Raw genomic sequence first — 23,427 nt, forward strand, 5'->3', positions numbered from 1 at the left:
CTAATGCACAGTGGTCCCACTGAGCTTTCAGAATCGCAAATTCAATGCTAGTATGTGTCTCAACTCCAGTCTGCGTTAGTTCGGGGCAATAAATGAAACTTTGGGCTAATACTGACACCAGCCAGACTCTCGACAGCGTCAAGGTGTAGCCTAAAGCACCTCCAATAACAACGTCGGGCTTGACCTCGAAGGTAACATCCCCGTAGTCTCGGCAAAGACTGGATACATATCTGCCAATACCACAAGCAGTCTGCAATCCGTGAATTTGATGGAATTAGCTCTAAATGATGTTGAATTGTCTGAAACTCCGGAACCTAGTATGCAGAAGTTTCCCCCTTCCTTTGATGTCAACTGCAACTTGAGATGTAGATAAACTGCCAGCTGTAACACGGAAGTAGAACTCGGCATTGACTTTGATTGCTGATTCATTGTTAAGAAATGAGGCCATATAAGAATTGATGTAGCAGAAGCCTTAGCGGCAGTTCTTGGCTTAGGGCTGCGTAAGACCTTACGACAGTTAAAACTGTACTAAAACGACTCCTAGCTGGCATAGTAAACTGTAAGGTTGCAGTTCGACCGCGATCTCGGCCTCTACTGTTATCTCGACTGATTGATGGTGAATTCGTATTTGTATTGTGGTGGTCGTCGCCCTTGCCGATCCGTACGTACGGTTGGTTGTTTGTGTCTCATTGCCGCTTAGTTCTTTGTTTACTACTACTACTGTGGCCTCGATTGTCTCTGTCAGACTTGTCAAACCTGTCGATCGTTGCAGTTATCGATATGAAGGGCTGGGAGTAGCCGAAGGCAGTAGGGTTATAGTGCAAAAGCGAGGGTCATTCCCTATACAAGAAGGGCCGAGATGGTATTAGGAGTTGACTGGGTCTATAGAAGGTAGCCTAACATCCTGGTGGATGGCAAAAAAGATAGGCCCGAACCCGGGATCGAACCGGGGACCTCGCGCAGTCAATGCTTGGGTTTCTCCCTAAGCGCGAATCATACCACTAGACCATCCGGGCGGTGGATATTAATTTCTTCAAATTCTGCCTATATGAGAGAAAACCAGGTTATAGTACTGCGGCATTTGTATCTGATAGTTACTATAACTATGGAAATTGTGAGACTAACAGCCTGTGTGTTTAGTTTATCAACTACTAGTTAACTAAGTGCCAAATTCCTTATTTAGGCACTCACTGTGCTCCTACCAGTGTTAACTTCTACAGCAGTGACTGCCTGTATAAACTACAGTCATCGCAATTTCAGTGCCGGACAGTGCGGGAAGCCTTTCTCACCAAGCTGTTCTTGATCATAGTACTACTCATATTGAATGTGACTCTAATATTGGTTAAGGAAGAAGTCCTTGTCAGGTTAGATCATCCAGTAGCACGAGTTAATAATGCTGAGAAGTTATCTTGGCTTCATTTTACATGTAGATTATTTGTGTGTCCTTACAAAGTCTACCTTACTGCTCTGAACTCTTTCTTACTTCCCATAGTGACTGTAATGTAGACACCTCAGCCCATCAAAAAGAATTCTCAAAAACACGCGATTTGCATTAATCTCCCACACCCTCAGAAATCACACAACAGGGCTGAAATCAAAGCCACAGAAAGATCCCATTATAACTTAAAACTCTTGAAGATCTGAGAGTCGCATGACCCTGAAATCTAATTGCACCCTACTAGAGCGCCCCAGCCCCCATAGGATAGGATTAATGCAGAATAACCACCTTAATCACATTAAAATTTAGTGTGAGGGTGGGTGATCTTCCAACAGGACGAAAGTTTTCCTTTTATGCATTTTTCGAGGTGTTGTTATTGTTGCTGGCACTGTCATCCTCGGTATCATCGCTTGGTCTTGGGCGGTTGGCTCTATGATCTGATTAGCTGGACCCAAGCCGGCAAACCTTGTAACCTTGCACTTGGATACAGGATTTTTAACATACGCGAGCTTGAAAATGTCTTTGCCAACATCCTTCAGAAACGTCAAGGATGACTTTGTCGCCTTCTTGGCAGCATTCCCAAATGCTTCCACAGCCTCTTTAGACGTATGCTCGGTTTGGTACACAAGCTAGGCAAGTAACTCGTCGTCAGCCTTACATGCGAGGACCCACTGGCTGTCAACTTCACATAAGGACTTATACACATTTGACCCATGGATGCTAGGGTAAAAGCGGGTCTCGTCCCTCGCGCTGGTGACAACCACGCTGCGTGGGTTTGTGTCGGGCACTCGCCATGATCCGCTTGTCAGTGAAGAGGTACCTACCACATATTGATAGACAACCGAACTCGACATTGACAGAGACCAGACTTGGCAGGTTTCCTCCCAAGTACCGCCGTTGCTGCCGTTATCATGCTCCGTATAAGTAGACTGCCCACCAAGATGGTACTACAGCCAGTCGTCCAGGGAAGATGTTAATTGCACATCCTTGAGTGACATCTGTGGGTGTGGCTCGACAGTCCGAGGACTTGCGTGTTTGCACGTCTCTGGACAATTCCACCACCTGGTACAACTGACTCCTTACACGACATCTGAAGGGTAGCCTTGATGGAATAGTCGTATTCAGACTTCAGCTCATAATTTGGCGCATCGCCGTAGAACTGAATGGCGGCAGCAAGCGTTACGAAATGTCAAACTTGTCAATAACTTCATCGTGAGTTTCCATGGTCGGGAATGAAATGAGTTTGCCTAAGACCTGCTCCACAACCCAGCTCTCTGTCAGTTTATTGACATGTCCCCCAATGGATGAAGAGTGCCTGGCCTGGATTTCATGTACGATTAATACGAAAAGGATTCATTATAGAAGATAACAATAGGAGCGGACAGACAGAACATATATGCATTGAGAGGATGGAGCCGATTGGCCATCAATAGTGGATTAGTTATATCAAGCAAAATAGGAGGAGATTTCCATGGAGCTCCACTGGTTCGTGGGTGAGTAATTATATCCACTAGTTGAGTAGTCTAATACTGCAAGGAGCTAAATCCCTATCTTCAAGTGGATATTCGCTTAGCCAGCATCTAACCTTTATTTTACTCAGCTGAGATTTCTTAATAGTACTAGGTTGCTGGCTCCGATCAGAGTTGATTGGAGACTTAGCGGCCATTTGCGATCAAAGTGGTTGTTGTGCATGTACCGAACGGGATCTAAAAGCGGCCCGATGGTGGACCTGGATTACAGGCGATCAGCCGACGATCGGAGCTTGCCCTAACTCGGCCAAACCCACTAATTCCCAATGACGACACCCAACCTGCGACTATTACAACTTGAATATACATTTCTCCTATACTCGATAATAACTAGAAAACACAACAATCACGCGTATACTAATACATAAACCATAAATAATACAAGAAGATACCATCCAATTTTGAAAACTTTCACATCAACATAACCAACGTGGGATGCCCACGAACGGTCAACCCCAATTCAATCCCATCAACCCCGTCCCCTCAATACATCCAACATACTCACACTGCATATCTTTCCCCTTCAAGATGCTCGTCTCAACCCACAAGCGCAACTGCCCAGGCAATTCAGTCATCACACCCTTCGGCCCATAACTCTGCGCGAACTCGCGTCGCAGCTTAACATGCCCTGCATTCTCCCTCCCGAATTTTTGCATTGCCTCCATATCCAAGAAATAGAACAGCTGTACCTTGTCGTTGAAGCTCAACTCCCGCGGCTGGGGATCGGCGTCCTTGTACGTCCCACTGTCGGGGCGGTAGCATAATCTCGAATCCAAAATCCCCTTTTCTGGGCCGGCTTCGACTAGATCGCATATCCAATTTGTTGTTAGCTGGTCGAAGTTCTCGAGCCAGTGCTCTTTTTCCTCCGGGAGGATAAGACCGTGGTCTTGACCCTCGACTACAAATGCTATGTTATCCGGTAGAGTGGGAAGTTGGATTCTTCCTCTGCGGATGGGCAGATTGCTGCTGTTGCTGCTGCTGGGCGTAATAGACAATGGATGTGTCCTGGTCGGCTTCTTGGTGACTGGAGTGGGGAGTTTACTCTCCCTCTTATTGACCTCACTCATCCGATCATAGTAGCACCCCCAGTACCCCGATTTATCAAGAATTGACTCGAATTTACCCAAGGGTGCCATGCCAGATGGACGGTCTGTGATGCTCGTTCCATGTTGCGTCTTGCCAGGCGGCACAGTGAGAATATCGCGGTACACGCCGGCGTCGTCAGGGAGGGAGCCCCAGAACGAGGCGACAGGCTCACTGGTCCACCATTTCTGATACGCGGCGGTGGAGGGCCAATATGTGAGCCAGACGCGGGTTGGGACGGGGTTGTCCTGTTCGAGGTTTTCAATGCGGGCGGGCTGGTTGACTATCAGGCTGTCAAAGATGTTTATGAGGCCAGAGTTGTCCCTGGAAGGGTCGTGTTGGATTCCAAAGACCGCGGTGACAATGGGGGTTCCTGCGGGTAGTTTTACTCCCCACATTTTGAATATCAAGTAATCGTTATTCTGTGAGAAACACCAGTGTATTATGTTTGATAGACACTTCGTTGGTCAATGAATTGCATCGGGTATTAAACCCCTTTTATACTATAAACTCCTAGCTACTTGTAGACAAATTTGACCTTTGGCATAGTATAGATTCAGTACTCCGGAGTAGATTCCCGCTAGTGCGATTCCGCATATTTCTGCCTTTGACATGGTGGAGGTTTGGTAGGTTTCAGCCAGCGCGATTCCGCAGGTTTCCGCAGGGGTCAGTTAGTTAGTTATTCTAGGCTCTACGGCCTTCCAGCCTACCCGCTTGTATCTCCAAGGTTTGGTCTAGATCATTACTGCTGTTGGGTAGATGCGTCAATTCCCAAGGAAGGAAGAAATTTGTTTCACAATTCGGTCGAGTCATTGAGAATGAAGTGGAGACAAAGATTATGATCTCTGCCTTAGCTTTCCATGGTTTAGTGAAATAATTCGTAATGCCGTGCAAGTATAACATTACGTAGAGACGGAAACGAAAGAGTAGGCCCGAATGGTAAGTTAGAGCCCTCTACTGTATCTTGCCTATATCGATCTCCAGTTTCTCGGAGGCGGCTGACGCGGAGTGCGGATGTACATACCAGAAGCATATATCTCGATTACGAAGGTGGCGCCCTTCCGGCCACAGTGAAGCAATTGATACCTTTATATATATTCACAGACAAGGACCCTTTGCCACCGGGCCAAACACAACATTTATTCTACTATGAGTGCACTATCGCTCAGTCGTGGATCATCGATTGATAGAAGTCTCAATATGAGAAATACACGGAACATTTTTGAAGGCCTCGTGGCGTTTCCTATTACTCCTACGGATTCGCATGGCATCGTCAATACTGCCACACTCGGGCGAATTATTGAGAGGCTGGATATTCCGGGTGTTGATTCGATTGGATTGTTGGGGAGTACGGGGACCTACATGTATCTGACAAGAGAGCAACGCAAGCGGGCATTGAACGCGGCCATACAAACTCTGCAAGGCAGAAAACCACTTATTGTTTCTGTTGGTGCACTTCGTACAGGCGATGCACAGCAATTGGCCAAGGATGCTGAAGAAGCGGGCGCCGATGGGCTGCTACTTGCACCTGTCTCATACAATCCGTTGAGTGAAGAGGAAGTCTACCAGCATTACGAGTCGATCACTGGTTCAACCACGTTACCCCTCTGTATCTACAATACTCCGAGCACGACGCACTTTACCTTCAGTGACACACTTCTTGCTCGCATTGCAGGGCTGCCAAATGTCGTTGCGCTTAAGCAACCCGCCCCCGCTTCTGAGGTGACAGAAAGACATGAAGCACTTCGCGCAAAGCTTCCGTCTGGCTTTTCTATCGGATACAGTGCGGACTGGCTGGTGGCTGACTCGCTTTTGGCAGGAGGCTCTGCATGGTACAGTGTGATTGCGGGAGTACTCCCCGCACAATCAGTCGCGCTGATGGCTGCCATTCGCAAAGGAGACGATATCGAAGTGAGGCGTATCTCGGCTCTTTTTCAGCCAATGTGGGACCTATTTGAAGAGCTTGGTGACCTCAAGGTGGCTTTCGCACTGGCTAACGAGCTTGACCTTTGCAAAGCAGCGCCCCCTCAGCCTATTCTCCCCATAGCTGCTTCACATCACAATCGGATTCGCTCTGCGTTGGCGACGCTGAATGAAGGCATGAAGGGGATGCCTTGGAAAATATGAAGCGAGCTTAAGAGTTCTCAAGGGGCTGACCGATATGATTACAGAGGCAAAAGCTAGGAACTAAGAATGTGCGCATATGGCATTCAGAGATTGGTGAGGAGATCAAGTAGATAGGTCTGTAGAGATTATGGGAGAAAAGAGTGTTCCCCTTATGTAGGTCTTAAGCTTTATATGATGATATCAAGTGCCCGGATGGTCTAGTGGTATGATTCGCGCTTAGGGCTCACCCAAAGCATCGCATGACTGCGCGAGGTCCCCGGTTCGATCCCGGGTTCGGGCCTATGTTTTTTTGTACATTCTAACTAGTATTTTGGAGTACTATAATTGAAGTTCCCTAGTTTCCCGGGTCCAGAATTTCTTTCTCTCTTTTTTAGTCTGTTACTTTGCATTCAATGAATGGATCTGTGTGTTACAGCACTTGTGAAAGAAGTTTTAAGTCCGAATTCATTTGACTGAGTATTGTTGCTGTTGAACTGCCTATATAAGCCCAGGGAAGGAACGGATATATTTGCAGTGGATTCAGTGCGGTGGGTAGAGGCATTCTTGTAACATGCATGGTTAGATCTGGGACCTGATCTGTTACTCTCCTCCGATTCCAAGTATAAATGTGCGTCCAATTCTGCTATTGATGGGGCTGTCAGCGGGTTGTTCGTAGCTGATGTGCTACCGAATCTCATGGGTAAGACCAGCATAAGACTGCATCAAGTCGTTTGACCATTAAGTATCTGGGTACTTACTGCCAGATTAGGGCCTGCCTCGAGGAAACGGTAGTATTTAACTACCTAACCAAACAATGATTACCATCAACACTAGGTTGGACCACTAAATAAGCAAAGAAGCACAACTATTCTGATAGCCTTTAGTATTGATCCTACCAAGTGACCCTACCCAAGGATTAGGGTGGGCCTTTCGCGGGGGTTTAGAGAATATAGAGATTGAGTAAACCCAAGCAATGTATAAGAGATATACCCCCGGCACTATATTCCACAAGACTAAAAGGTCAGATAATTCTGGACCAACGATCCAGAATGCCCTGCGGTCACCTAAATAGTATACCGCCATTACACAATGGTCAATTCTAATGAGCTATGCCCCCCATCCTCTCCTTTTATCACTATCGTTCCATCTAACATGATTTATATATCCCTTATTATGATAAAAGCACCATATCCTACAACAATATCATAATCAAATTGGTCTCCCCTTCTCCATAGTTTTACTCCCAGGAGCTTTCCCCCCTTCTTGGACTTGACTCCCGCAGCTATTGTAGTAGGGTGACACCCCCTACTTATCTCATGATCCTGTATCGTACATATATTAGGTAGCTGTTTGCTATAGCCGAGAGGAATCGGATAAGTTCTCCATTCTTTCATGGACTATAGTAGTAGTAGTAGTAGTATAGGAATGTACGTGCGATTACGTGAGCAGCAAACATCCGAATGAGATGGAATAGTGGTGGTGACCGACACACCCGCTTTACACGATATTAACAGTAGTCTTCATATATCACCGAGCGCCCTGGCCGATGTTGGCGCCCATGTATCGCTCCTCGAATGTGTGAAGCACAGTGCAGTCTCTGAGACCTCTAGCCTCCCCCATATCGGGCTCGTGTCTTTTCCAGTATACAATGACGTCTCGATGCCAGCAACACACGTTATCCGAGCTGCGTTCAACTCAGTATGCTCTGTTTCCGTAGAACCCGACCGGAGGGGCTGCAGATCGTCTATAATTTGCGAGGGTATGGATCCTTTATAGCTGGACTTACTAACGCAATATCACATCGCGGGATGCGCTGCGAAACCTAGGCAAGACAGTACAGTTTACTTCATATTCCGTATAGTATAGAATGTTGGGGTGAAATGCCTAATCGGCTTATTGTTTTAACTACTCCATACGTAGACAGGTATGAATAATATTGTTGTGGGCCGCTAGGCCAACCAGGGCTATGGCTATGATCTAAGCGCATGGCCATGGGGTTTAGATTTAGGATGTCTAGCTTATGTGGTGAGTGGGAGTGCGCTTCCTAGGCTAAATTCGTAGCCGTCTCTGGAAGGTAAGAAAAGGAGGTAAAGAGGGAGCGAAAAGAGGTAAAGAGGTAAAAGAGATGACAAAAAGGGGTAACAAAAGGAGGTAAAGAGGGAATAAAAAGAGGGGCGAAAAAAGAAGGCCCGAACCCGGGATCGAACCGGGGACCTCGCGCAGTCATGCGATGCTTTGGGTGAGCCCTAAGCGCGAATCATACCACTAGACCATCCGGGCTGCAGATGTCTAGTTTTCTTGAATTAAGCCTACATGAGGGGAGGTCTTATAACTGTAGTGATTTTATCCTTGTTTGCTTTGCTTTTTTTACAATAACAGCCCCCCCTTCCTTCTTTGCGATTCTCCTGCTACCTTAATTTATCGTTGATGTGGACTTGCTACGCCCCTAGCCTAGTGCTGAATTCGCCCCCTCAATCAAAGTTCAACACGGGATCGATAGCTAAAGACAGACGATTTAACATCATCACCAAAACGACTAAAACATTCACTTTCCGGCCCAGAGAGATTCCCCGGTAGTTCAATCAAGTATCACATATAGGACACAGTAGATCATGTTAAAATTGCTACCGACAGTTCTTCTGCTGGGGAAGATATAGCGCAGATTTAATATGTCCTCAACCCCAACTTGAAGGTTCGAGCAATGGTGCCTCCACAGCTTGCAACCGCTCGCGATAATAATATACACGAATATAAAACGATCCTTAAGCAACTCCGGCTGGTCTATAACAATCCAGAGGAGACTCAAGAAGGTAAGAACTGTCTACTCTCAATCGAGCAGGACACCGATTCCTTCCAAAGTTTGCGGCTTATATTGCAAGGTAAAGGGATTCTCTACTCCTCAGCATTCCGCAAAGGCCTCAATAGTAAATTCGACAGTTATCTATAGTACCAGCTCGAATTTATGTATACATATTCGGAATTCCTTGAGACCGTACAATGTAATGGGCCAGAGCCCAGCAGTAAATGTCGGCGCTACCTGCGCTGTAGCGACTTTTCATTTTTACTGGCGTGATTGACGATGTTAGTTCATGCCTATCATATATATAGTGGTCATAGCAATGCCTTCTAGCCGGTTGTACTACATGCTATATCTCTTTTAAGCCGGGTAAAGTGGGATTGATATACAATCTTATACCACCCAATCGCCGCCAACCATATAAGTAGGCAGCAAATACAATTCGAATTAGAAACACTTATCATGGCGGACATACTGTACTACGATAAGAATACAGGCTCTGTTCAACAAAATAACGCAAGGAGGAGGAGCGTCGTATAACAACGAAACAAGCACAGCAAACAAACCAACCTCTATATTCACTGCCATGACACTCCCCCCCATTGAATAATCCATCTAGTAGCCCCATTAGATGGTGGGAATAATAACAGAAAAGTAGGAAAATGAAGAAAATGCTTCCCACGACAGCCTTGCAATCACAGCATCCATCGTTGGTTGGCACATCATATCATCATCGCCGCACTCCAAGGTATGGAGAATTTTCTGGTGTACAGTTGATTGGTGCATCTAAGAATGAATGCTATAGAGAAACAAAAATGAAAGTAAAAAAAAGAAGGCCCGAACCCGGGATCGAACCGGGGACCTCGCGCAGTCATGCGATGCTTTGGGTGAGCCCTAAGCGCGAATCATACCACTAGACCATCCGGGCAGTAGACGTCTAGTTTTTCTTGAGCTAAGCCTACATGAGGGAATTTTTAACGACCACTGCAATTTCAAAACAGCTAATCTTACATACACCCAGGTTCATGAGTTTATCTTGTACCTCTAGTGCTTTCATTCACCGGTCAAATTCAGCCAACAGACGAGCAAAGTGTCAGATAGCTGGGATACATCAAGGACATTTATAGCATGGCATTGCAAGCAGCACAACCGATTGTGGAGCAGACGTAGAAGATACTCTAGATATCAAACCTCAGTGATAGTGAACATGCAACCTAGGATAGCTGTGATATCACGAGCTCAGCCTCGCAGAACATCTGAGACTTGCTCTCTGTGGCGGAGCGAAACGCAATATTCCGGAGCATATTCAAGAGCCTACATCTAGTATTCTCCATGTCAGATACCCGTGGCCAAGAACCGGACTTTTAAATGATAGCGTTGATTGACTGGAATTGGGTGATTATTGTGCTTTTCTAAAATATGAAACACTGCAAGTTCCTGGGTCCTAGAAGTTGCATCCTTGCTGCAGGCAGCACGGACTAGGTTTAATCTTTAAATCCACTATCATATACTTTAAAAGCTTTTAGTATAAACTAGATGAGATTCAAAAATAGATACCTCCTCCATAGTAGACAGAGCTCGGTAGAAATTCTGGACGGTTTCTATTGTGAATGCTTCCTTAACTTGACCTATTATATTTCATGTATGAGTCTATCAAAATTTGAATCTTTCAGCTACACTTTTTATATTTAGGAGAGAGCAGGTAGCGGGGATATAGCTCTAAGTGCATTGTGTGGAGATTCATCAGGCATCTGAATATTCACCTGAAGGCCCCAGAACGTGAGTGGCAAAGCGTGAGAAAAGTTGTGTGCTGTTGTATATCTTTTTATTTTCTGTATCGTCATACATATAGTTACCCTTGACTCTACCCCTTGCTTATCCTAGGCATACAATAGAGTCTACAAGATTAATCCTGGTGAATAGTTCACAAAGGGAATAAGATTTTGAAATCGAATTGTTAATATAATAAGTAGCCCACCTACACCAGAGCAGTACCACAGTAGAGGAGAACATAGCAATCATTCCTGAACACCAAACTCCCGACGAAGTACAAACCAAGAAATAGAAATATGGGCAAACAGCTAGTAGCAGACTTTACTTCAGATAGTGAGATCGTTCAAAAGTAATACAGCAAAAGAATGCAGTCATCACCTCACTGATCCTTGTTGCTCGTAAGCCTTCCGCTCTTCCTCAATCATCTCAATAGCATCTGATACCCTGCCATCCACTGCTGCCGCATACACAGCGATCCTCTGAAGTCCGCCTTCCTCGGCGCCTCCATAGCCCAAGCTAGCCAGAGCAGACACACAGTCATCAATGCTGCGTTGTCTTCCAGGACCGCTCTCAGCCGTAGATGTGCTTGGGCGGGGCATGGCATCACTGCGGTATGATCGCCGATTGAAGGTATTCGCCGGGCCCATCTCCCTACCATCCCGGAGGGAATTACGTTCAGTAGCCCGTCGCCTTAGGGGCCTGGTATTATCATGAGACTCTTCAGCTCGTAGGGTATCCCACGGACCCGAATGTCTTCGAGACGGATGGAAAGATCTCACAGTCCTGGGGCGACGGCGGTAGCATGAGGCAGACATACGATCGCTGTTGTTTTGCTGTTGCGCAGCATCGGTTTCTAGCGACGAAGGGCGCGGTTGATAACTATCTTGAGGATCCTGGAGAAATGCACCGGGTAGGTTTGGTGGTGTCGGCCCATACAAACTGTCATGGCTGTCAACTTCGACACTCCTCTGGAGAGTCGATCTAGTTCTGGAAGTGGAAGCTTCACTAGACGATTCTGCTCCGCCGCGTGGTTCAGCCAGAAAATGTGCGTCCAACTGTGACACCGGTGGGAAACGGCGTTCTTCCGGCTCACGACTGAGATCTGGGAGCTGCGTAGATGTGTTGTTGCTTACCATAGGTTGTTGAGGAGAACCTTCAGGCAAGAGCGAGGGATATAGAGTATTGAGTCGTTCCGAGTCCAAAAGTGAGGAGCCAACCAAGCTGGTTTCGCTAGAAGACGCCCTAGCTGATTGGCGGATATCGCTCGAGCAGAGGTCCGCTACAGTCAAGGGCGCCGATCTCTGCTCGTTGGATGAACCATGTTCTCCAATAGTTTGCGGTTCAGACGTCTGCCCCACTCTAGTTGGGGCAATAGAGGAAGACTGAAGCTCCGAAGGCGCTTGTGGCTGGTTAGAATGTTCTTCACGGCCCTGTGATGTGTCCAGCGTGGTGATCGGAGAGTGATCACTGATCTCCAGATTGATCGAGTGTCCATCTATATGAGCACCTTGCAAAGCGTCCAACGCCGCCTTTGCTGCGTGGATGGAAGGGAAGCGCAGGTAGCCAAAGCCTGCGTGCCTTCCTGTCTCTGCATCTAGCGGCAAATGTACATCAACTAAGAATCCCTTGGAAGCGAAAACATCGCGAATCATTGCTTCGTGAACACCGAATCCCACATTACCAATGAAAAGTGATGCTCCGGCAGAGCTAGCTGTGGACGAAGAGGGTAAGTCATGTTCAGAATGGCGAATTGTTTCAGGTGCCGGTGCTCCATTGCCATTCTGCCTATGGTGGAATGCAGGCCAGTCTCTATGCCGGTGGCGAGGTGGTCGCGGAGGTACAGGCAGGACACTTGTCGGGGGATAAAATGGCCCGTGGTGTGGAGCATGTGGGTGAGGAGAATGGGGAAGGAAGCCATGTGGTGGGGGAGGAGGCGGAGGGGGATGTTGGTGATGATGATGAGGAGGAGGAGGAGGGTGAGGTCCGTGAGGATGCCCATGAGGTGGAGGGGGACCATGGTGTGGCCAGAACACGGGAGGAGGCACTGGGAATGGCGGAGGTGGATAGAACGTGTTTGGCGTGGCGAACGGAGGTCGGACATTGCGGGATGAGGGATGAGGTCTGTGAGGAAGGGGGTGTTGTCTGTTCCATAAGCTAGGAAACTGCGTGTGAATATCTGGGCTTGGTGGAGATGTCGGCGACGAAGACCCTGGCTGTTGGCGTGACGCCATCGAAGGATCGGCGTTGTGATTCGTGGGCACTGAGATTTCCGGTGATTCAACCTCCGTCGATGGAGTAGTTGGTGTCTCGATGCCCAAAGGTTCTTTCTCGTTCTCGCAATTTGCGGCTGGAGTGGATTGCTGAGCTTCGGGTGATGTTGCCGAGATATCAGGCCGGGCGCCACCAGTGGGCTCGGTTGGCTGTGAATCTCCAGGGGCTCGCTGATTTTGGCTTCTTGAGACATTGCATCTAAACTCGGATTCGAAGGCCTCAAACAATGTGTTTCCCATGTGGCCAAGTTCGGATGCCATGTTACGAAGTCCCTCTATAGTTGCGGCTGGGGTAGGTAGTTCAGTTTGAAAAAGATATCCGGCTCTTTGTCCTCCCACAGCCGATGCGTTATTGAGTGCTTGGATCAGGTGCCTCGCCTGACTATCCAAAGCTGCAAGGGCTACTTGCACCGACGACCCAACATGTTCTGGAAGAGTGCGTTGAACATTCTGTAACTGCCGCTCGAATTCCGGCAGCCTGGATCTCACACCAGCACCAACCATTTCAGCACCCTCGACCAGATTGTGCAGAGCATGTATAAAGGCATCGCTCGGATGCTGACGTTGGTCATTGGATTCTGTTCTTGCTGGCGTCTCGGCCGGAGGCTCTGGTTGAGCGTTGCCGTCACGCACGGTGGTAGTAGCATTCAAAATCCTGGCCATCTCAGCCTCAAATGCTGCCAAGAGCGGCTCTGGAACATCGGTCATAGTGGGGCCAGGATTCTCACAACTGGAGTTAGGCTTCTCCTGTACATTAGATTGAGAAACATCCGCGGCTGCAGGAACCGTGTCGATCTCATTCCTATCCTGATGGTCTTCCAAGTGGGGCTTATATTCAAACTTCTTCCATAGGTTCTTCACTGAGTTAGACCGTCGAATGTCGAATATATGCATCGGCCCAGGGGCGGTCGATTCCAGCGTCGGTTGTGGAATGGCAGAAGTATCAACGGGTTCTTCTAAACGCTGGGAAAGCTCGAGAGATGATCCCACCTACAATTCACTATTAGCATGGTAGACAGATATGTTTGTATGAGGAGACATACTGTGATGAGCTCGTCGTCGTCATCATCGACGTATGTAAGCCGGGCTCTAGGATGATTCGTCGTAATTTCATCATACTCTGTAGCAGACAACTGGACAATGCCCTGATGGTGACTCTCAAGGGGACTGCGGTCTTCTACCACGGCATGATCAAGACTTTGAGATGCAGCGAGACTGTCTTGGGATGAAGATCGATGAAGATCTCTTATCTGAAAAGGTTTCAACATTTTGGCTTTCACTAAAGTAGCCGCTCGGGGCAACGGGAAGGGTATATTCGGAAAAAGACGACAGCGTAATAGATAGACAGAGAAACGAGAGGCGAGATCGTGTTAATTCGACCGATGGATTTCAAGACAAAGAGTGAAAAAGAACAGGAGACGTGAGATTAAAGATGGACTAGCCAGAGGTCGGGAGTAACATGAAGCTTGCTGATGAGGCGAAGGTGACGAGAGGCTATGCTGTTGCCTATGCGAGAGCGATGGCAAAAGCAAGTTAAAACGGTAGGTAGGTTACTACTCTTCCTACCTACCAAAGGAAAGCGTTGCCCATTGTCATCCGGATGGCGAAAAGCTGTGTAACGAATCAAGTTCGAAAGGGATATAGGCAACCGAGTTAGTTTCGTCGGAGACGGAGGAGAGAATTGCTTGTTGCGGTTGACAAAAGGATTTAATAGTAGAGTTAATGCGATAACTCCAGTAAATTTAGAGGTAAAGCTTTGGCCCCGCATGACGGGCAGTGATTGGAATATGGCCGCTATCAAGTGACCCTCATCTTACGTACTCCCGCAGGCTTAAACCCTTTTCGAGCCTTTGATTTGATGTTTTATTACATGAACTTTCATGTGTGCTGCTGCTGCACCTGCCGCTTGAATATTGGCAGGAACAGTATTGTTTCTTGGTATTGTCATGATTGTCATGACACGATTATCATTCTTCCTCAATTGAGTATGTCATAACACATGTTCTCACTTGGTTTGAACCTTCTCTCTAATTGGAATCGGTGGTTCCGTTCCTAAAGCTATCGCAACGCTGTGATACCCGCCCTCTTTGACCGCGACAAACACGTCCTATACCAACCACGCCAATGGCCATCCCTTCAGAAATACGCATCAAAGGCAAATCCACACCTATAGATCACCGGACGGAGTTTTAAAATCCTCCCGCTTCCTCTCGCGATTCCCTCGCCCTTTCTCGTCGCAAACACTCCATGGCGCCTCCCAACAATGCCCCGTCGCACACGAAACCGTCCGCGGACCGTAACGTGAAACACGTCGTGCTAGGTGACCTCCTTTTTCAGACCTGGTACCAGTCCATCTACCCAGAAGACCTTGTGAGCAAGGATACGGATCGGTTATACGTCTGTCGCTGGTGTTTCCGGTATTCGTGCGACACAGACGCCTATGCCAAACACACACGGGTTTGCGAAAACCGAACGACACCTCCGGGGACCAAGGTCTACGACCATGGCGGGTACGCCGTATGGGAGGTAGACGGTGAGGACCATAAACTATTTGCGCAGAATCTCTCCCTGTTCGCGAAACTATTCCTCGATCATAAGTCGGTCTTTTTCGATGTCGCGTCCTTCCTCTACTACCTCCTCACGTTCACGGACCCCGATGATCCAGAGAATTATTATATCCTGGGATTCTTCTCAAAAGAGAAGCTCTCATGGGACGCAAACAACCTTGCTTGCATTTTGATCTTCCCTCCGTATCAGCATAAACAGCTGGGCAAGCTGTTGATGGGTGTGAGTTATAAACTGAGTGATTGGGAAAAAGACGGAGGTTTGATAGGTGGGCCGGAAAAACCACTAAGTGAGATGGGACGAAAGAGCTATAGTCGATTCTGGGAGGAACGGATTGCTCGATATTTACTATTACATGGCTCTGATTCTGCAGACACGGAAGACTCGCCACAGCAGAAGCCCAAGCCGTCCAAGGGCTCTCGCAAAAAGCATCCCCATGAAGTCATGACAGTACAGGATATAGGATTGGCCACCGGGATGTTAACGGAAGATGTCATCACAGCTCTCAAAGGCATGGGAGTTGTTGAACCTACAACACCGACTAAAAAACGTAAGGCGAATCAAGATGCTGGCGAACCTGACGACGGCGGAACAGTGATGATACGAAAATCGGATGTGCTTGAATGGGCAAAAGCTCATCGTGTTACATTACGAGATCCTGTTAGAGATGAGGGCTTTCTTGGAAGATGGGCACCACGCGACACACCTGAAATCAGCGATTCAGGCAGTGGTGAGGGTGATGAGTAAATGTATAAAATTAATTTTGGCTACGCCAGATCTGGCAACCAGTATGTATTAGTATACTGTGATGATAGACCTTCATGAACTCAATGTTAAACCGAGCGAGATGAATGAACACGCATTATGAAGTAACTTAGTACCATCTTATTCCCGATCTTTGCCAGAGCCATATGACTCGCATACGGACAATGAATGGATACTTTACCACGACTGAAGCATCGTACAGGCTGTTGTTAACTCCCCTTTGATTGCTGTTTCTATTGCTTTTGCTCATAATGTGACAGCCCAATCTCTATCAATGATTTGGATATCTTGCCACCACCGGCGTAGATTATTATTCAGGGCACACTAGATTGCCCAAGCTCATTAGCATGGCGTTCTGTATTTATGGAATACATTTTGGCATCAACTATTTTTGAACGGGGAAAACCGAAGATAAATCCTGTCCGAGCTCCTTTACATGATCTGATCTATACGTTGTGACAGCATTACTCATCCATACCACCTGGTCCTCCCTGCTTACCCATCTGCCTGGCCTTCAGTAGCTCGTCGCACAGAAGCAAGTTAGAAGCGATACCAGTGCTTGATGCGACACAGTTGCGCAAGACACGGAAGGAATCGAAGACACCCTCCTGCACGGGGTCCATCGGCTCACCAGTAGTCAAATCCAAACCAACAATGTTGCCGTCTGTCCGCTCATCTTGCAGGGCTGCCAAAGAGTCTTGAATGTCGTGACCTGAGTTGGCTGCAAGCGTCTTGGGAATGACCAAAAGGGCATCCGCAAAGGCGGCGACACCCCACTTAGCCTTACCCTTCACAGTCTTGCGAAAGTTCTCGGACGACAGATGGGCGGCGCAGGCAACTTGGAACGCACCAGCGCCGGGGATGACACAGCCATCGACGATGGAGTTGTACACAGACCGCAGGCCATCACGGACGGCATCCTTAACCTGAGCGATGGTATGCTGGTTGGGTCCCTTGATGAGGATGGTGACAGACTTGGGGTCCTTAACTTCTTCGACGAAAGTATACTTCTCTTCCCCGAGCTGGTGTTCGTAAACAAGACCGGCCCATCCGAGAACGTCAGGCGTTAAATCCTCTACACTGTTCTGGGCGACACCACCGCAGATCAACTGGAGACGCTCCATGTTTCTCCGCTTAGCTCTCCGAAGAGCAAGGATACCATTCTTGCTAAGGACATCCAAGCTCAGGGGATCAATACCCTTTTGGTTGATAACAACGAAGTTCTTCTTCGGATCCAGGCCGCAAACCTGCTTCTTGAGCTCCACAATCTTCTGCAGTTTGGAGTCCACAAACTTGCGCTCACTCTCCACCAATTTATCTCGTTGTTCAGCAGAAGAGTAGTAGAAACCGGAGTTGATCTCTGATTTCTCATACTCTAAACTGACGTTCAAGGTGAGGATGAAAGCATTTTCAACCCTCTTAGGCATATCAGGGTGTCTTGCACCGTGGTCCAGGGCAAGACCACGAATGAGTTGAGTGTCGGAAGATGTGCGATGTTGCATGGTCATGATCTCAACCATGTGCAGATCTGGCTTCTCGGGAGCTCTGTGGATAGCGAGAACGGCATCGACAATGTCGGGGGTAAGCTTCTCGGCAAGTGCACTGTTCAATTTCGTACTGAGCGAAGTCCGAGCGACAGACAGCAACAGTTCACGGTCGATTGCACGCTCAATCTTAAACTGATCAAGGAACTGTATACAAACGTATCAGCCTCGACGCTCATATGGCCACCAGTCTCTCAGTACTGACCTTAAGAGCCTCGTTCTTCGCGATCTCATATCCATCTGTGATTACTCTAGGGTGCAATCCTTCGGAGATGTAACGATCTGCCTGCTTCAGAAGTTCTCCCACCAACAACACCACGGAAGTTGTTCCATCACCAGTGATATCATCCTGTGCTGTCGCAGCTCGGGCAATCATGACCTTCGCCAAATCAGTATTCGAAGGGGTCTCTGGAAACGTGAGGAAGGCATCTTACGGCGGTGGGGTTTTGGATTTGCTGTACAAACATTAGCCTGTGCCTGAGGGTTCATAGATTTGCCTAAGCCTTACCATCTCTCGCAATAGCACATTTCCATCCTTAGTCAGTTTGATCTATTTTGCATGCTCATTAGGTAGCTGATTTTGCGATAAGGGGAAATATATCATACTCCGCCGGCACCGTCCACCAACCTAAATTTTGTCAGTGCTTTCCCATCTTGCATCTATCACGTGTGAGAACGTACATCTTCAATGTCCCGGAGGGGCCCAGGTTAGATTTAAGAACATCCTGGAGACCTTCACCAGCACTAATATTGACTCTCAAGGCTTCCGCCCTCCGCTGTGCAATGTTAATTTGCGTGTGACCACTGAGGGGCTACTTCTGAGGGGGAAATTATCAGTGACATACCCTCGACTCGGCCTTGGGATTAAGTAACTGAGTTGCAGACATTTTTGCTGAATGGGTAAATAACAATCAGCAATCCCCAGCGAACTAACTCGTAGAAAAACAGGCTTGCTGGTGCTATCGGCCCCAAAGAATAGCCCGCACTGGCACAAAGCTGGTGGTGTTTGCCGTCGAATGCGGTGAGCTCGTAGTTTTGGCAAAAAGCCCACATTCAGTATTCGCACTAGCGCCGCCGCGAAAAAAAAGAGCTCCGACGGCTCGACTCTCCAAATTTGCCCTCCAGCCTTTTTTTACCAACTCCACGGCGCTCCACGGCAAGTCTACGACCGCAGACTCCCGGGATTTGGGTAAGGGGCTCGATCGATTACACTTGAAGGAAATTTTTCCCTTGTTATATTGGCCCTTTGACTCAATTTCACCATGGCCGACTTCCTACTTTTCGAGGGCCCTATGGGCTACGGACTTTTCAAGGTCGCCCACCAGGGTGACAGCGTCGGCAATCGCTTGAAGGAGGTCCAGGATGGTGTTAACGATCTTTCTAAGTTTGGAAAAATGGTTGAGTTGGCTAGTTTCCTCCCATTCGAGTATGTCCGACTTCCTGATTGGGTTCTTTAATAAAGACTGACTAGTCCCAGGAACAACAAGATGGCTTTGAGCGAAATCAACGATGTCTCGGAAGGTGTTGCCTCCGATACTCTTATTTCCTTCCTCGAATTGAACCTTCCTAAGCCTAACAAGAAGAAGAAGATTGTTCTGGGCGTCCTGGACAAGGCTTTGGCCGGAAGTATCAAGTCTGCCTTTTCTTTCGTTGACTGCGAAACCGGCGACACCAGCGAGGTTGTCCAAGACATGCTCCGTGGTATCAGGCTTCACGCTACCAAGTTGCTGAAGCAACTCCGTGAGGGTGATATGGACACTGCTCAACTTGGTCTTGGTCACGCTTACTCCCGTGCCAAGGTCAAGTTCTCTGTCCAGCGTGACGATAACCATATCATTCAGGCCATTGCTATCCTTGACCAGCTCGATAAGGCTATTAACACATTCTCTATGAGAGTTCGGGAGTGGTACTCGTGGCATTTCCCTGAGCTCATCAAGATCGTTTCGGACAACCAGCGCTATGCGCAAATCGCTCTGTTCGTGAAGGATAAGACCACTCTGACTGACGACAAATTGCACGATCTTGCTGCTCTTGTGGAGGACGATGAGGGCGTTGCCCAAAGCATTATTGATGCTGCGAAGCACAGTATGGGCCAAGAGATTTCTGAGACCGACATGGAGAACGTCACCGCTTTTGCGCAAAGAGTCGTCAGCCTTTCCCAGTACCGCAAGTCTCTGCATTCGTACCTGACTTCCAAGATGAGCGTTGTTGCGCCCAATCTTGCTGCCTTGATTGGAGAGATCGTTGGTGCTCGTCTCATTTCGCACGCCGGAAGCTTGACCAACCTTTCCAAATACCCCGCTTCCACTGTGCAGATTCTCGGTGCTGAGAAGGCTCTCTTCAGAGCCTTGAAGACTAAGGGAAACACCCCTAAGTACGGTCTTCTGTACCACTCTTCTTTCATTGGCAAGGCTGGCCCCAAGAACAAGGGTCGGATCTCTCGATTCCTTGCGAACAAGTGCTCTATCGCCTCCAGAATCGATAACTTCTCTGAGGAGCCTACGACCAAGTTTGGTGAAGTCCTCAAGAAGCAAGTTGAGGAGCGTTTGGAGTTCTATGCTACCGGAGCGGCCCCTACTAAGAATGAAATTGCTATGGTATGTTTTCCTCCATTATCACCATTACTCTCAACTTTTGGGTGATATACTAATGTTGCATCTAGAAAAACGCCATGGATGCTGTCTTAGCTGATATGGACGTCGATGTGGATCAGAGCGATGAAGAGATGGAAGATGCTGAGGCTGAGAGCAAGAAGGAGAAAAAGGACAAGAAGGAGAAGAAGGAAAAGAAGGAGAAGAGTGAGAAGAAGGAGAAGAAGAAGGAGAAGGGCGACAAGGAGGAGAAGAAGAAGAAGAGGAAGTCCGATGTTGGTGAGGGCGAGTCTGAGAAGAAGAAGCGGAAGCACGACAGCGATGCTGAGCCGTCCAAGAAGAAGAAGAAGGTCTAAATGCACCATTTTCTGGGACACGAGGGCGTCATTGTCGCGGCGTTGTAGGGTTGATTTTGAGTTTATATTTTCCTATCTATGTTTTGTTTTACTTCACGACTTGTTGGGCTGGGTATTTGTAAATTATTCGATTGAGGCCTCCGTCGTGCTAAAATTTTGTCTGTAGCTCCTGAAAATGTCAATCGGATTTTTATGTTCTACATGGATCTGAGCATTATGCGATACTTGTACATTAGTACCTGCTAGACTACTATATTACACTCATTCAGCCCTACAGTTATTCAATTGCCATGGCGTTTTAGATCGGAAAGAAGGCGGAATCGTACTGCCGTCGTCCACAGGAGACAAACTGCCGCAAACCCCCTCTCGAACAATGAACCAACCCCATTGCTTCTCACTCAATGGCGATGGCCCGAGCCCTTGCATACTCCGCAATCCTCCATTTATATGAGCTATGATGGCTGCAAGTGATACAAGCTCGGGATAGGACCTATAGAAGATGATGATCTACTGAGATCCCTGTTCCTGTGAACCTGAGAGTCTCTACTTTATTAATGAAGGCTTATCAAAGTGATGCCCCCACATCCGCCTTCAGTTTCAGCCCCGCGATGATGCCTACGAGTTCACCGACAATGATTTTGAACTCGCCCAGGCCCAAGCGCAGCGCTTCAGAAGAATCCGATAACTACAGCCCTTCTATATCATCTCCATCTAGCGTTTCGGCTCCTAGCCTACCAGAAGTGAAGCTTCGCGAGGAAGAAGAGTTTGGGAGATATAGTCCTCGAGCCGCCGTTGCTGGTCGCCTAGGGCAGCTGGCCATACGTGGGGACCACTTTCCGACACCGCAATTTCTGAATGGTAATATAAGCCAGTCACCACTTGTGCACTACGCAGAGTCGGGATGTTGGGCTACTTCCTATAACAGTTCTTATGATATGTCCGAGTCGAACTCAGCGACAGAAACCAACACTGTCGCCAGTGGGCCTTCTGAAGCAATTATTGATAATCGGAGCAATGCTACACCAACTCCGTCTCCCAAGAAACAGACAGCACAAAGCCCTCGCAAGAGACGAACCCCCACAAAAACACAACGACCACGTAAGAAGTCACCGCCACCCACTAGCAGTGCAGCTAACGACTCGCTTACATGGCACGACTCCGAGATAACCGGGCATGATCCAAGTGATCCGAACGACGATGGATATGGTATCAATGGAATAGGCTTTAAACCGACAGCAGCAATGGCCTGGTCCAGATCACAGAAGAGGCAGAAGCAGCTTGCGGAATGGAAGAGTCGTGAGGCAAGGGAAGCGCGAGAAAAAAGAAGGGAAAAACGAGACGCTGTTGGTTTCGAAAAGCTACGGACTATTCAGTCGGGCGCCATTCAGAAGAGAGTCAAATTTGACGTCTGATTGATTTTCACCTACCATCTCTTTGTCTTGTTCCTTTTTTTTTTTTTTTTTTTTTTCTTTTCTATTTTTTTACTTGCCCTTGGTCCCCCAAGTTTTCTTTCTTTCTTTCTTTCTTCTTGGATTGGCGCAACTTTTGATGCAATGGAGCATGGGATATGAATGAGCTGGCGTTGGTTTGGATATTGATATGCGATCATGAAACTATTCTTCCTTGGCAGGCTGGAGCCTGATGAGATAGAAATATGTACTGTACATCCCACTCGAAATTTACAAAGCGATCCCAGCAAACTCCATGACTCCGGGAAATGCGCGAAAGGACTACCAGAACTTATAGTTCGAAAGGTTCGTCCAGCTCTTCTTTTTCTTCTCTTCCTCTGCCAAACGCGCGACCTCCGCAGCCTTCTCTTCCTTCTCTCGCTGTTTCTTGATCTTCAGCTCTTTCATCAACTCCACAGCTTGTTTCATACCGTCCAACTCTTGTACTCGACGCCGCTGGCAGAACTCGTGCGCTGCGAGAGAGGTGAGGGCAAATGCGCCAACAGCCCAATTGGAAGCAGTCCATAATGAGCGCAATCCTAAACAATCATTATTTTAGGGTTACCAAATGTCATGTCCTAAGAAAATCCGAGTGAATAAAGTCACTTACCTCCTAATACACCTCTGATGCCACCAATTCCGAACCCTGCTCCAATACCCAGCAGTAGGGAGTCTCGTGCGCATGGTGCTTTGTAGAATGATGTGACATCTTTAAGGGACATTGACTTCATAGCTTCCGTGACCGTAGCGTCCTTCGAGCCCCTCCCAGAGGGTCCAGCCCCCGTTGCTAGCACGTTCGCAGACTCTTCGGGATTCCCAAAAGCATCCCATAGCTTTCCGACCTGTGACTTGGGGAATTCATGCTTGGGCTTGTTTTGTTGGGAGGCCTCTTGGGAGCTGTTATGCTGCTCAATGTTCGGGGTAGACGATTCCAGAGTGTCCCCCGCCATGGCGTATGACCTATATTGAATTGTTGTTTAAGCCCAGTCAACACGTACTATCACCTAGATCGCTGGCAGACTCTTGCAAGAACAATGATCTATCGGAGAAGATATTATCCGGAGGTATCCTGATACTGCCAACCCTGGTTAATTTTACCGGGGGCGGTGGATGGCTGGCTAAAAGGCACGCGTATAGTGGAACGCGAACGCGTCCGACTGGT

General features: G+C 47.9%; 8 protein-coding genes and 4 non-coding genes across 12 annotated transcripts; 5 read left to right on the plus strand and 7 right to left on the minus strand.

Moving 5' to 3' along the window:
* Nucleotides 1-926: 926 nt before the first annotated feature.
* BDV37DRAFT_t60 lies at nt 927-1,016 on the minus strand. Its single transcript has one exon. It is a non-coding gene; the product is annotated as a tRNA-Pro (tRNA).
* A 773-nt stretch (nt 1,017-1,789) lies between these two features.
* On the minus strand, nt 1,790-4,448 carry BDV37DRAFT_280061 (phenylacetaldoxime dehydratase family protein; the record flags this gene model as incomplete). The annotated part of the gene is made up of 4 exons (XM_032086477.1): nt 1,790-1,868; nt 1,943-2,067; nt 2,143-2,225; nt 3,473-4,448. The coding sequence occupies 4 exons, from the start codon at nt 4,446-4,448 to the stop codon at nt 1,790-1,792; spliced, it is 1,263 nt and encodes a 420-aa protein (XP_031944468.1).
* Nucleotides 4,449-5,250: 802 nt separating this feature from the next.
* BDV37DRAFT_280062 (dihydrodipicolinate synthase family protein) lies at nt 5,251-6,177 on the plus strand (the record flags this gene model as incomplete). The annotated part of the gene is made up of 1 exon (XM_032086478.1): nt 5,251-6,177. The coding sequence occupies one exon, from the start codon at nt 5,251-5,253 to the stop codon at nt 6,175-6,177; it is 927 nt and encodes a 308-aa protein (XP_031944469.1).
* Nucleotides 6,178-6,363: 186 nt separating this feature from the next.
* BDV37DRAFT_t53 lies at nt 6,364-6,457 on the plus strand. Its single transcript has one exon. It is a non-coding gene; the product is annotated as a tRNA-Pro (tRNA).
* Nucleotides 6,458-8,342: 1,885 nt separating this feature from the next.
* Nucleotides 8,343-8,436, minus strand: BDV37DRAFT_t59. Its single transcript has one exon. It is a non-coding gene; the product is annotated as a tRNA-Pro (tRNA).
* Nucleotides 8,437-9,787: 1,351 nt separating this feature from the next.
* BDV37DRAFT_t58 lies at nt 9,788-9,881 on the minus strand. The gene has a single exon. It is a non-coding gene; the product is annotated as a tRNA-Pro (tRNA).
* A 1,067-nt stretch (nt 9,882-10,948) lies between these two features.
* BDV37DRAFT_28207 (RNA recognition motif domain-containing protein) lies at nt 10,949-14,343 on the minus strand. Its single transcript, XM_032086955.1, has 2 exons — nt 14,040-14,343; nt 10,949-13,986 (listed from the first exon to the last, which is right to left on the minus strand). Exons 1-2 carry the CDS (start codon nt 14,262-14,264, stop codon nt 11,101-11,103), a joined length of 3,111 nt encoding a protein of 1,036 aa, XP_031944470.1. The 5' UTR covers nt 14,265-14,343; the 3' UTR covers nt 10,949-11,100.
* A 424-nt stretch (nt 14,344-14,767) lies between these two features.
* Nucleotides 14,768-16,518, plus strand: BDV37DRAFT_241094 (putative histone acetyltransferase (MysT1)). The gene has a single exon (XM_032081143.1). The coding sequence runs from the start codon at nt 15,244-15,246 to the stop codon at nt 16,306-16,308; it is 1,065 nt and encodes a 354-aa protein (XP_031944471.1). The 5' UTR covers nt 14,768-15,243; the 3' UTR covers nt 16,309-16,518.
* A 237-nt stretch (nt 16,519-16,755) lies between these two features.
* BDV37DRAFT_28229 (chaperonin-containing T-complex subunit CCT6) lies at nt 16,756-19,004 on the minus strand. The gene is made up of 7 exons (XM_032087006.1): nt 18,716-19,004; nt 18,552-18,646; nt 18,477-18,498; nt 18,379-18,420; nt 18,305-18,325; nt 18,076-18,249; nt 16,756-18,017 (listed from the first exon to the last, which is right to left on the minus strand). The coding sequence occupies exons 1-7, from the start codon at nt 18,755-18,757 to the stop codon at nt 16,791-16,793; spliced, it is 1,623 nt and encodes a 540-aa protein (XP_031944472.1). The 5' UTR covers nt 18,758-19,004; the 3' UTR covers nt 16,756-16,790.
* A 1-nt stretch (nt 19,005) lies between these two features.
* On the plus strand, nt 19,006-21,105 carry sik1 (snoRNP complex protein NOP56). Its single transcript, XM_032087055.1, has 3 exons — nt 19,006-19,296; nt 19,348-20,467; nt 20,533-21,105. The coding sequence occupies exons 1-3, from the start codon at nt 19,133-19,135 to the stop codon at nt 20,815-20,817; spliced, it is 1,569 nt and encodes a 522-aa protein (XP_031944473.1). The 5' UTR covers nt 19,006-19,132; the 3' UTR covers nt 20,818-21,105.
* A 323-nt stretch (nt 21,106-21,428) lies between these two features.
* On the plus strand, nt 21,429-22,229 carry BDV37DRAFT_280067 (uncharacterized protein; the record flags this gene model as incomplete). The annotated part of the gene is made up of 1 exon (XM_032086479.1): nt 21,429-22,229. The coding sequence occupies one exon, from the start codon at nt 21,429-21,431 to the stop codon at nt 22,227-22,229; it is 801 nt and encodes a 266-aa protein (XP_031944474.1).
* A 67-nt stretch (nt 22,230-22,296) lies between these two features.
* On the minus strand, nt 22,297-23,270 carry BDV37DRAFT_241103 (uncharacterized protein). The gene is made up of 2 exons (XM_032081144.1): nt 22,876-23,270; nt 22,297-22,804 (listed from the first exon to the last, which is right to left on the minus strand). Exons 1-2 carry the CDS (start codon nt 23,213-23,215, stop codon nt 22,548-22,550), a joined length of 597 nt encoding a protein of 198 aa, XP_031944475.1. The 5' UTR covers nt 23,216-23,270; the 3' UTR covers nt 22,297-22,547.
* Between the last annotated feature and the right edge of the window lie 157 nt (nt 23,271-23,427).

This window comes from Aspergillus pseudonomiae, assembly GCF_009193645.1.
Source record: "Aspergillus pseudonomiae strain CBS 119388 unplaced genomic scaffold BDV37scaffold_12, whole genome shotgun sequence".
In the NCBI taxonomy this organism is placed as follows: Eukaryota; Fungi; Ascomycota; class Eurotiomycetes; order Eurotiales; family Aspergillaceae; genus Aspergillus; species Aspergillus pseudonomiae.

Excerpts from the sequence above, each read along its gene's own strand:
- BDV37DRAFT_28229 (XM_032087006.1), bottom strand. The coding sequence starts at position 18,757 with ATGTCTGCAACTCAGTTACTTAATCCCAAGGCCGAGTCGAGG. Across the intron at positions 18,421-18,476 it reads TGGTGGACGGTGCCGGCGGA|ATCAAACTGACTAAGGATGG; the intron begins GTATGATATATT and ends CATGCAAAATAG. Across the intron at positions 18,326-18,378 it reads ATGTGCTATTGCGAGAGATG|CAAATCCAAAACCCCACCGC; the intron begins GTAAGGCTTAGG and ends ATGTTTGTACAG.
- BDV37DRAFT_28207 (XM_032086955.1), bottom strand. The coding sequence starts at position 14,264 with ATGTTGAAACCTTTTCAGATAAGAGATCTTCATCGATCTTCATCCCAA. Across the intron at positions 13,987-14,039 it reads ACGACGACGAGCTCATCACA|GTGGGATCATCTCTCGAGCT; the intron begins GTATGTCTCCTC and ends AGTGAATTGTAG.
- BDV37DRAFT_241094 (XM_032081143.1), top strand. The coding sequence starts at position 15,244 with ATGGCGCCTCCCAACAATGCCCCGTCGCACACGAAACCGTCCGCGGAC.
- sik1 (XM_032087055.1), top strand. The coding sequence starts at position 19,133 with ATGGCCGACTTCCTACTTTTCGAGGGCCCTATGGGCTACGGACTTTTC. Across the intron at positions 19,297-19,347 it reads GCTAGTTTCCTCCCATTCGA|GAACAACAAGATGGCTTTGA; the intron begins GTATGTCCGACT and ends GACTAGTCCCAG. Across the intron at positions 20,468-20,532 it reads CTAAGAATGAAATTGCTATG|AAAAACGCCATGGATGCTGT; the intron begins GTATGTTTTCCT and ends TGTTGCATCTAG.
- BDV37DRAFT_241103 (XM_032081144.1), bottom strand. The coding sequence starts at position 23,215 with ATGGCGGGGGACACTCTGGAATCGTCTACCCCGAACATTGAGCAGCAT. Across the intron at positions 22,805-22,875 it reads CATCAGAGGTGTATTAGGAG|GATTGCGCTCATTATGGACT; the intron begins GTAAGTGACTTT and ends ATGATTGTTTAG.